General features: G+C 44.2%; 1 protein-coding gene across 1 annotated transcript; it reads left to right on the top strand.

Annotated features, from left to right (window-relative positions):
* The first annotated feature begins 1,266 nt into the window (after positions 1–1,266).
* LOC117366704 (secreted frizzled-related protein 2-like) lies at positions 1,267–11,388 on the top strand. Its single transcript, XM_033958437.1, has 4 exons — positions 1,267–1,723; positions 2,620–2,789; positions 3,894–3,986; positions 10,772–11,388. The coding sequence occupies exons 1-4, from the start codon at positions 1,440–1,442 to the stop codon at positions 11,077–11,079; spliced, it is 855 nt and encodes a 284-aa protein (XP_033814328.1). The 5' UTR covers positions 1,267–1,439; the 3' UTR covers positions 11,080–11,388.
* The last annotated feature ends 277 nt before the right edge of the window (positions 11,389–11,665 follow it).

Here is an 11,665-nt window from a genome sequence, read left to right as displayed (position 1 = left end):
ATTAAAAAAAATTAAAACGACCACGCCAAAAATGTACAAAAGCAAGTTTTGTCAACATACCCTCCAACTACCTTGACTGATCGAGGCAGAAGGAATCCCCATCAGCTGAGCCAGTTTGGGGGGGGATTCCTGGAGGCTCAGCTGATAGGGATTCCCCCTGCCAGGATCAGCTGAGACACGGAGCACTACACCCCTCCCTTGACATCCCCAACATACCCCTGATATCCCGTACCTCCCCCCCCTCAGATCCCGACATCCCCCACATCCCCCCAACATTCCTGGTGCTGGTCTCACATCCCCTGTTATCCTCCCAGCTGCTGGTGACACACTGGTTGAGAACCACTGCTCTAGACCAGGGATCTCAGAGTCCCTCCTTGAGGGCCGCAATCCAGTCGGGTTTTCAGGATTTCCCCAAACAAATATGCATTGAAAGCAGTGCATGCACATAGATCTCATGCATATTCATTGGGGAAATCCTGAAAACCCGACTGGATTGTGGCCCTCAAGCAGGGACTTTGAGACCCCTGCTCTAGACCATCAATTAATTCAACTATGATAGGGCAACCTCACTTTTCACCCAGTAAATGAAAGTGTAGTGATACAATTAGTAGCATTCCTTAAGGAGCTCAGACTATGAGGATTTTATAGCCATTCTGTGTACAAACCAAGGTAAAAGAGATAAACATGGTATTTGCTTGACCTGGAATTCTGTCTTCCTCTGATAAAAGTTTAAGATTATGTCTAAATGAAAGTAATGGCTCAGATATGTGTTCATTAGGGGGAAGTTCCAATCACATAATCAAATAAGTACCAGAAAGCTGACTCTTTTTAGTACTTGCCTACTTCGGGAGGGTAGCTCTTGAAATACTGTAAAACAGAGCCAGTGAGAACAGCAATTAGCAAAAACAAACCATTCTGGCTGGATAGGTCAGTCCTTGGGGGTATCTGCTAAAGCAGCCCTGCCAAAGTAGAAAGCAGACAAATCCAGCCCCAGGAGTCAGCCTGTCTGTCCACTCACTTTCTAGGACCTGGCTTTCATTCAAGTTAGCGCATGCATAACAAAACAAAACCAAAAAAACCAACCCCAAAACAACCCCAATTTGTCACATTTTCATATCCAGCCCCGCATCACAGGCTGCAGCATCGACATTTTCAAAGTCAATTAAAGCCTCTATGCAAATCCAACCTTTTTGAAAGAGTCTCCCCCGTCTCTCGTGTCTCCACCTCTTTCGTTATCACAACAATCTTTTCGACTCGCTGGGGCAATGAGCATACGCCGTGCCTCTAAGTGTTTTGATAAGCTGTCGATAATGAACGGACCCGGGCAACTGCTTCATGCATATAAGGCAACAGGATCTCAGCGGGTCTCGGCATCGTAGGAGGAGGACTTGACAGCTCGCTGTCAGGAAAAAAAAAAAGCCAGAGAAACCACCACAGTGATGCTCCCTGCACCAACATTTGTCTTTGCTGCCGGCTGTCTACTGGGTCTGACCCGAGGGCTTGACATTGGCTTATCTACCAAGTGTGTGGTTATTCCCAAAGAGCTGGGCATGTGCCATGGCATCGGCTACGCCGAGATGAGGCTTCCCAATCTGATGGGGCACACGAGCCTGGCAGAGGTCGTCTCCAAAGCAGCCGACTGGGCGCATCTCCTGCAAACCGGCTGCCATCCTTTCGCGAGGACGTTTCTGTGCGCGCTCTTTGCTCCGGTGTGCCTGGATACGTAAGTGCCCCGACAGTTCTTTCCCCTAAGCCTTGACAGGAGCTCGTGCACGGTTCATGACAAGCGCCTTTTCCCCCCCTGGACTATAATACGCATGTTAAGAGAGAACGGGAAGGGGTAAAACGCGGAGCTCCCGGATCTTAACTGCACGTCCTTAAAAATCTGTGGGCCGTACCACTTTTAGTCTCGGCGTAGGTTATGGCTCAAGACAATTTAGCTCTCACGGATCCTAATGCTTTTCCTTCCCTATGCTGAGTCTTAAAAGTAGCACAGACCTCAGGGCAAAAGTTTTGCCACTTTTAGTCTCGGATTAAGGCGGGAAAAGCCTTAGGATCTGTCAGAAGCCGTAACCTATGTCGAGACTTAAAGTGGCACGGACCTCAGATTTTTAAGGACGTGCAGTTAAGATCCGTACATGCCGCCCGAGCAAAGATTTTGTTTGATCTGAGGGAACGTAAGGGTGAAATGATTCCTTTTATAAATCTTACTGTACTTAGGTAACAACTCGTTTACAAGTTCTTTTAATAGCGCCAGTGGCTTGATTTTACAACTGTTAGCGGTGGAAATATTTACACACAATTTTCTTTATTTTTTTTCAAGTCTCCAACTTTGTGAAAGTAAAATGTTAATTCTCAAAGTATGAAATTTGTTATATGAAGCTATGCATTTCTGAATTCTTCCCCCTCATTTCCGTCTTGGGCGGGACAGCCCCTGTTTTCCCAGTGTTCTGCAGGGCTGTGCCAAGGACCTCGGATTTTTAAGGACGTGCAGTTAAGATCCGTGAGGTCCGCGTTTTACACCAGAGACAACGGCCAATTGCATGAAAGGGGCAGGGCAGGCCGCGAGGCTGAATTTGAAAGAAAACAAACCCAACTTTCTTTGGCGTCTCTCCGCAGGTTCATCCAGCCCTGTCGCAGCGTGTGTCTGGCCGTGCGTAGAAGCTGCGCCCCGGTCCTGGCCTGTCTCGGCCACAGCTGGCCGGCCAGCCTGAACTGTGAACGAATCCCTGCGGGGGAAGACATGTGCCTGGCCCCCCTTAGCAAAGAGGAGGAGTATATTTACAAAGGTGGGGGTGTCTCGCGGTTTCCGGGTTTAATGATGGGAAAAATCTAATTAAGACTACTGGTCAGCCTAGTTCAGGGGTGGAGTGAGAGAGGAAATGACTGGTGTATGGTCATCATAACAAATTAAAAAGTAAATCCACAGAAGGATTACTCACAACTGTTAAGAGCTCATCAGTACTTTAAATGTCTGATTGCTAAGCGCTTTGCCAAACAGATTAGCTATCTATACCAGTGGTTCCCAACCCTGTCTTGGAGGACCATTAGGCCAGTCGGGTTTTCAGGATAGACCTAATGAATATGCATGGGGCAGATTTACATGCCTGGCATCTCCATTATATGCAGATCTCTCTCATGCATATTCATTAGGGCTATCCTGAAAACCCGACTGGCCTGGTGGTCCTCTAGGAGAGAGGGTTGGGAACCACTGATCTATACAATTATCCTGTATTATTAAAATAAATATATTGAAGGGCAAATTATATAAGAAGCGCCCAAAAGTTAGGTGCCGATATAGGCACTGTAGAGCGCGATTCAAGTAAAATTGGGTGCTGTTTAGTGAATCACGCTGAGCGGCACCTATTTTGGAGGCGCCCATTAAATAGGCCAGATTTAGGCACAACTAAAAAGTAGGCGCCTATGTGAGCGCTTAAGCACGCTTAAGAGCACTGATTGTGTAAGAGGGTCCTAACACGTAGCCACGCCCACGCCTAACATGCATAGCGCCTATTTTTTTGAAGGCTGCCTAAATTTTTAGAGGCACCTTGTTACAGAATTGCTCTTTGTTACAGAATTGCTCTTTCTTGATAGGCGCCAAAGTTTCAATTAGTGCTGATTAAAAAGCTTAAGTGAGCTTGTTATTCAATTTAGCTATGCCCCTATCTAGGTGGGAACCTCCGAAATAGGTGCCTAACTTTAGGTGCTGGTTACAGAATTTGGGCCTGAGTGCCTCGAAAGTTCTGTAAAAAGCCATTGGTTTCTCACCTTGGTAATCTACCTTCTAGCAATCCTATTCTATATACTGTTGGCTTCCAGTTAATTTCTTGCACTGGCGGCTGCTACATTTTTTTATATGAAATCAAACGCCAGTTTTAACGTGCTCTTTGCAGAATTACCAAAGCCTACCTGCCAGGGCTGCCCAACTGTGGAAGATGCCTTCTCTTATACAGCCGTCCTGGAAGCTTTCTGCGACAGTAACTTTGGTAAGTATGTATTAAATAATACAGATAAGATAACGGAGAAAAATGATCATACAGAGTTGAAAGGGGGGGAACATAAATAATGGTCAACAAGTCGTGATATATGGGGGGGGGTTAACTTAATGACCTGCCTTAATTAGAGAATTTTCCCAGTCCCCTTTGAAGTTTTAGATTCACCTACAGATGTCTTTTGTTCAGTAGAAGAAAAAATGCATTTCTGTTTTTATTTCTCCAGTGTTGTGGTACTGACTTCTTGGGGTTCCTAGTTCAATTTTTGGTTTTCTATTTCTGATCTGTGATCTGTATTTAGTGATAATCTATTTCTACAGAGGCACCTGCATTTTATAAGGGGATATCAATGGGCCATGAAACGATTGAAGGGAAGGAAAATAGGAATGCTGGGGTTGGGAGATGGAGCTTGCCCCTGTCCCTGGTATATTTCATTATGTATGTGAGTTTTTAGATAGTGCAAGCTAGAAATTCTATAAATAACTTTACTTTACTGGTATCTTGTGAATTATACACACATATATAAGGGGCTGCTGAAAAGCTGGGGCTGTCTCCATCGAGGGCAATACACTTTAGTCCAGTGATTTTCCACTTTTTTCAACTTGAATGTTGTCTCGATGAGATCCCTCTTACGTGCCTGTATTCAGGAAGAGAAATATGAATATTGGACTAGTATTACCTTATTGAAGTGTGTAACTCTTTTCTTGGGATAACTATCTTGTTTCATTACTGAAATACCTTTTACTGACTTCAGGCACTGGGATATTTGTCAAAGGTTTGTGTGGTTTATGCAAAGAGGATCCAGCTCTGGAATGAACTGCTGGTGGCAGGGCAGGGCACAACAAATTAGCTCTAGCCAGAGCTGCCAGGCTCCCAGATGACTATAGTACTAAAATTTATTGGTTTTAGCCTGAGATGTTGCAGAAATAATATGACCTGTACTTGGATATTAATCCAGCTATCTTTGATAGAAAATGGATTAAAAAATAATTTTGTTCGTCCAAAACTGAGGGAGTGAAGCAGCAGCAGGATTAGCAGAACAAATGGGGAAAAGCATGCAGAGCTTGATTCATGGAATTCTTTCCAACCGTGTTTTCTGTGCGTGGGTACAGATTACAGATATAAAAGTAAGGAATCTAGCAAATTTACCAGAATTAAGATTCTAATTTAAAAATCTCTTATGAAAACTTCAGTTGTAGTGAAAAAAAAAATAAGACTACAAGAATGGCATGGTGGTTAAAGTTACAGCCTCAGCACCCTGAATTTCAAACCTATGCTGCTCCTTGTGACTCTTGGCAAATCACTTAACCTCCCCATTGCCCCAGGCATATTAGGTAGAGTGTGAGCCTGCCGGGACAGATAGGGGAAAAGTCTTGAGTACCTAAATAAATTCATTCTGAGCTCCCCTGGGAGAATGGTACAGAAAATTAAATAAATATTGTATTTTCCTGTACATTCCTTGCTTAAGAAAAATAAAATTTCTTCTAAATTAACACAATAGTAACACAATAGCCCAGTTAATTAGGGTTTATATATTTTCATTCAAATTCTCTCTGAAACTGAAACTAGCTATATGAAGGGCTCCAAAAACACTCAAAGCCAAAAGACCTGCCAGAATTATGGTAGCATATCAATGCTCAGTAATAACATTAGAAAGTAAGTGAATTCATAATAAGATAAGATAAAGTTGAGATATATACTGTGAGATATATATAGTGTTAATCTCTGTTTTCAATAGCATCAATTTTTCCACATTTCATAGTAAGTATGTACGAGGGGCCACTGAAAAGTTCTTAACCCACCAACAAATTTGGGGCAGTCTCCATTGAGGGCTATACACTTAGTCCAGTGATTTACTACTTTTTTCATTCCATATTTTTCTAACAAAATGAAAAAATTGGAAAATCACTGGGCTAAATGTATAGCCCTCGATGGAGACTGCTCCTACTTTTAAGCAGCCCCTACTATACATATGTGTATAATTCACAAACTACCAGTAAAGCTGTATATAGTCAGCTTGCACTATCTAAAAACTCACATACATAATGAAATATACCAGGGACAGGGGAACACTTTTTTGTTTGGGGATTTGGCAAGCTCTACCACCCAACCACAGCATTTCTTATTTTACTGCAATGGGAGGGCATAGGATGAAGTTAAGAGATGATAGGCTCTGGAGTAATCTAAGGAACTACTTTTTACAGCAAGGATGGTAGATGCATGGAACAGTTTCCCAGAAGAGGTGGTGGAGACAGGGAGTGTGTCTGAATTCAAAAGGGACTGGGATAGCACGTGGGATCTCTCGGAGAGAGAAAGAGATAATGGTTACTGTGGATGGGCAGACTAGATGGGCCATTTAGCCTTTATCTGCCATCATGTTTCTATATTTCTGGTTACCTTCTATTGTTTTATGTCCCATTGGTACCCCCTTATAAAATGCAGGTGTCTATGTTGAAATAGATTATCACTAAATACAGATCACAAATCAGAAACAGAAAAACAAAAATTAAACTAGGAACCCCAAGAAGTCAAACTTGACATGTACCACAATAACTGGAGAAATAAAAAAACAGAAATGCATTTTTCTTCTACTGAACAAAAGACATCTGTGATGTACATATCCCAAAGATAAATTCAAAACAAACCCTTTTTCTACCATTGTTGTCTGGGCATTTTATTTTTCCAATCATGTTAGTCCCAGTTGCTCTCTTCTGCTTTCCTTCCTTTCTGCCAACTCTTTCAAATGAGTATTATCCATTGTCTTTTCTCCTTTCTTCTCCTATCCCCTCACCTCTGCTGTTCTGTAATCCACTTCAAACCAACAAGAGATTCAACAGAATATAAGAATTATTTTTATTAATCCTTCCCTTTTAGCTCTTTCCTCTTTTCTTTGTTTTCTGCCTCTCTAATTTTACCCTTCTCACCTTCTGGTTCTTCACCACTTTCTTTTTACTTTTACTTGTCAACTTTTCATCTCCTTCTCTCAGGGCTAGTTCTCAAAAATTTACATTAAAAATCGATGGGCTGCAGTTGCAGCTGTTATTGTAACGATTTAATAAAAGTGAGTCATTCTCCCAAAAAATGCTCATGCAAATGAGGTTGTTGGAGAGCAGCGAAGGTTTGCTAAATTTGCATGTGTCCATCGCTGATGATAGTGATGGGCATATGCACAGAATAAATGCAACCCCCCCCAAAAAAAAACAACAACAAATTGAGCCGCTGAAGTCAAGCAACCTCCCAACCAACCAACCCCCCCTTCCCGGCACTGGGAGAGATGCCCACTCCCTCCCACTGCCAAGCAATGTCCCCTGACAACCCCCGGCAGCAGGGAGAGATGCTCACTATCTCCTGCCACGTCACACAATCACCCAACACTGCTAAACCCTCCCCTCCCAGTAGTGAGAGAGATGCCCACTCCCTCTCGCTGCTGATGTCAAGCAACACCCCATTCATCGCCCCCCACCCTAGCACTAGGAGAAATGCCCACTCCCTCCTGCCCACAAGTAACACCCTCAACATCCCCTTAGCAGCAGCAGAGATGCCCACTCCTGCTGCCAACATCAAGCAACCCCCACCCGACACCTCCCCCGGCAGTGGGAGAGATGACCACTCCTGCCCCCCACTGCCATCAAGTGAATTCCCACCCTACACCCTCCATAACAGTGGGAGAGAGACCCACTCCCTCCTGCTGCCACACAAACCCCCCCCCCCCCGGACACCCTCCTGTGACTCCGATGACCCCTGCCCCTGCCCCTTCCCCCTTCCCTTGCTTGATGGCTGGCCAGAGAGTTGCCTACTCCGTCTGGCCAGCATACCCGCCTCTTTAAAATGGTGGGCCATCCCCTCCCCAGTGCATCTTGGGATGTACCGGGGATGGGCCTATGGCTGATTGGCCTAGGTTATTTAAGGCCCCTCACATGGGAGATGCCTTAGGTGTCTGGGCCAATAAAAGCCTTAGGCCCCTCGTCAGATGTACTGGGGAGGGGGGTCTAAGGCTTCTCCCTCCCTAGTTCTCCCATTTTCCTGTCTCACACCCTTCCCCAGCCTATTCTGTTTTGACTTCTACCCCTTTACCACATTTCTATCCTCTGTATTCACCATCCTCCTCTCATGCATCTCCGTGACAACCCCCTGATGGCCTCTCTCACATGTTTCTCCATAACCTCTCTTCCCTCTTCAGCATCTCTCCCTCTCTTCCAATCCTCCCCTCCCATGATCCTGCTGTCCTTCCCCCTCCCTCCTAATCCAACACCTATTCATTTTTCCCTGCTGTATTCTTTCTTCCCCCCACATCTCTCTCCCATTATGTGGCAAGTCTCTCCCAGTTCCCTCTGCTCCAGATCCAGCACCTCTCCCTCTCTTCTACTCCCACCCTCAAACCATCTCTCAATCCCCTGGTGTCCCTTTACAACTTTTCTTTGCCCCTTAAGGTCGCCAGCAGTGAGAAATAATTCAAATGTGTTGTTTCTGCCAGCCTCAGTGCCTTCCCTTTTATACAACTTTCTGTTTCTCAGCACATAATCCTTCCACAACTATCTGTAACGCATATTATTCCAAACTGGAGTGGTTACTGTGTTAGTCTAGTTTCATTTTCTTTTATTTCTATTTATTCCCATTAAATCAGGCCATGACAGTTTTAAAGCCTCTTACAAGCGCAGGCCAAATTAAGCCTATGTATTCAATGCAAGGCCATGTTCAGGCTCTGGCATTGAGTATCTGGCTAAGTTCAGTCACCTGGAAGTTAATTGGGCGCTGACCGATAATCAGACCGGTGCACATTTAGCCCGGTGGGTAATGCTTGGAAGCCTTCTGGCTGTCCTAGGGTTACCATATGACTCCAGGAAAAAAAGAGGACGGATTGAGACATCCAGGTTTTACTTCCATTGGAAGTAAGCAGGACAGATTGACACACCTTGGTTTTACTTCCTCCTTTTTCTGGAGCCATACGGTAACCCTAGGCTGTCCTAACTTTATGGACTTACTTAACTGGTTAGCAGAGTGAGGGGAGAAGTTACCACAGGAGTCAACCTGCAATACAACAGGTTGCTATCATGGTAAAATGAATAATGCGCTAATTGCAAGCCACTCCACAAGTTGTACTAGTCTATCTGCCTGGAGCACTGGGCCGCCAAGCTATCACCTAAAGCTCCTATGTCCTCCACAGTCCCTCCCCTACCCCCAAAGTAGAAGCCCCTCTGAAGTAGAACCTTCTGATCAGTTTCCTAGTGGCCTAGAGAGGTCCCCGGCTACTCCCTGCCCTTCCTGCGCTGTCCATTAAAATAGCATGTCTACTGCTAGAAGTGCCATTTTAATAGATGGCGCCATAAGAGCAGGGGGATCACTCCTGCCTGGAGACCCCCTTAGACTACCAGGGAATTAAGATATGAACATGGGGGGTGGAAACCCTGAATATCACAGCCAAGAGCATCGGGCTGCAGCTTGATGGGGTTATTTTACCATGATTTAAAAGCCCCCCCCCCTCACAAATATCACCACTAACCAATTAAGTGTCAGCTCCACCCAAAACAAACTCACACAAACTCCACCCCAGCACTATCCAGACAGTACAACGGCACTAGAGGCAATTTTTAACAGCACTAACCAGCCGATATTCAGTGCAAGTTAACTGGCTGGGAATGGTTGCCGACCAATTAACTCGCATCTCAGTGGCTAACTGGGCATTTTCAATAACATTTAACTGTTATCACTGCCAAAAATGCCTCAACGATATTTGGGGTGTTCTGGGAGCATGACTGCTTCAGTCCCAATATTTGGAACCTAAGCAGCCAGGCTTAGCGGGCAAATGAGGAGAGTGTGGCACAGTGGTTAAAAGCTATAGCCTCAGCACCCTGAGGTTGTGGGTTCAAACCCTGTGCTGCTCCCTGTGACCCTGGGCAAGTCACTTAATCCTCCACTGCCCCAGGTACATTAGATAGATTGTGCGCCCACCGGGACAGATAGGGAAAATGCTTGAAGTACCTGTGTGCAAACCGCTTTGAGTATGGTTCTGAAACTACACAAAAAAAAGGTGGTATGCAACTCCCAATCCCTTTCTACATAAGGCCACATAAAATGCATGGCCTATCTTTCTCCACTAAGCCATGGCTGGTTAAGTCTGAATATTGCCTTAACTGGCCATGCATTGCTGGCATTGAAAAACCTGGATATTCAATGCCAGTCACTGGAAATGGCCTGGCATTGAAAATCCAGGTTTAATGCCAGTGGAGGACATTCAAAGCACTGCCCGCCGCTGGCTGCATCTCAAGTAGATTCTGCTTAAGTACTTTCCACTGAATACTGGCAGATGGCCAGCTCAGTGTTGAGTCGCTCATGCCTGGTTAAGCCCTTTGGAATATATTTCAACCGCCTCTGAAATGTTCACTACATTAGTCAAAAATTGCAACTCTCCTAGTGGAGGGTTCCGTAATATTGGGCCTGTGACTAAGAACATGCAAATATGGGTCTCTTCTAATTGGCTTTAGCAAGTAAGTGGCACATCTAACAAGCAGTGATCCATTGACCCAAGTACTTGGGATGGTCAATGGAGCTTCAGCAGTATGGCTATGCCTACTGAAACCTCATTAATCAAAACTTTGTATAAAGTTACAGTATGGGTTTTAGCAGCAATATTTTACCAATTAATTTATTTACATGTTGTTTGCAGCAGTCAAGCTGCAAAAAAAAAAAAGGGCAGTGGGTGTTTATGAAAAAAAAAAATGTCCAAAAAAAATACCTCCTGTTTTTTGGATTTGGTTTTTCTTTTTTTTTTTTTTTTACAGCCTTGAAAGCTAAGCTGGTGAAAAGAAAAGCTGCCTCTGGGGAGCCAGAGTACAACATTGAAGGCCAGGTTGAGTTCATTAATCAGGGCCTGCTCCTGCCGTATGACACACGCAATCTGATTCAGCAGTGGCTTCTCATCAATGAGAGCTGTGCTCAGAGGATGACCCGCAGCAACCGCTCCATGGTGTACATCATGGTAGGAGATGTAAAGCAGGGCACAGTTTTCATTAGCAGGCTTTATCACTGGCAGAGACGAGACTCGCAACTCATTCTGGCCACAAGAAAATGGAGACATCATAAATGTTAATTTATTCCTAACTGAGATATGATTTATAATAAGTTTTTCCCCCCCCTTTTTATGCCTGTGGGGTAAAACCTTTTTATAAATCGTGCCCCACTGTCTGTAAATACTGAATGCACTCTTTGTATCTAAACAATTATGTAAATACTGATGTATTATAAATGAAATGTAAAGTCTTATTCTAATCGTTAGGCTTAAACTTCCTTAAATATACTTAGATATCATGTATATGTTGTTCTCAGTACGTGAAAAAACAATCATAGCAATTACTTTGTAAACTATGTTGTTATAAAAAGAAATGTTTTACTTACAAAAGCTTCGTCTTTTAAAATTATTATCTGAAGGTATGGACTTGATGTGGGAGAACTCTAAGACAGTATTTCTTGAATCAGGTTTGAAGAATCCCCTCATCCAGAAATTCCCAAATGTGTCCTGATGAACCCATAACAGCATATGCAAATCTATCAAAGATATCCTCAAAATCAGACTGGCTAGGGATACTCACTGTTCCCTCTAAGTTGAGCAGGAGTCCTCTACCTATAGTCCCACCAGTGGGAGGTGCTGTTTCACTATCACATTTTCAATAGTGAGG

This window comes from Geotrypetes seraphini, chromosome 9, assembly GCF_902459505.1.
Source record: "Geotrypetes seraphini chromosome 9, aGeoSer1.1, whole genome shotgun sequence".
In the NCBI taxonomy this organism is placed as follows: domain Eukaryota; kingdom Metazoa; phylum Chordata; class Amphibia; order Gymnophiona; family Dermophiidae; genus Geotrypetes; species Geotrypetes seraphini.
This window is presented reverse-complemented; position numbering and strand designations above follow the sequence as displayed.

Coding starts and splice junctions, on each gene's coding strand:
- LOC117366704 (XM_033958437.1), top strand. CDS start 1,440: ATGCTCCCTGCACCAACATTTGTCTTTGCTGCCGGCTGTCTACTGGGT. Junction 1,724..2,619: donor GCTCCGGTGTGCCTGGATAC/GTAAGTGCCCCG, acceptor GTCTCTCCGCAG/GTTCATCCAGCCCTGTCGCA. Junction 3,987..10,771: donor TTTCTGCGACAGTAACTTTG/GTAAGTATGTAT, acceptor TTTTTTTTACAG/CCTTGAAAGCTAAGCTGGTG.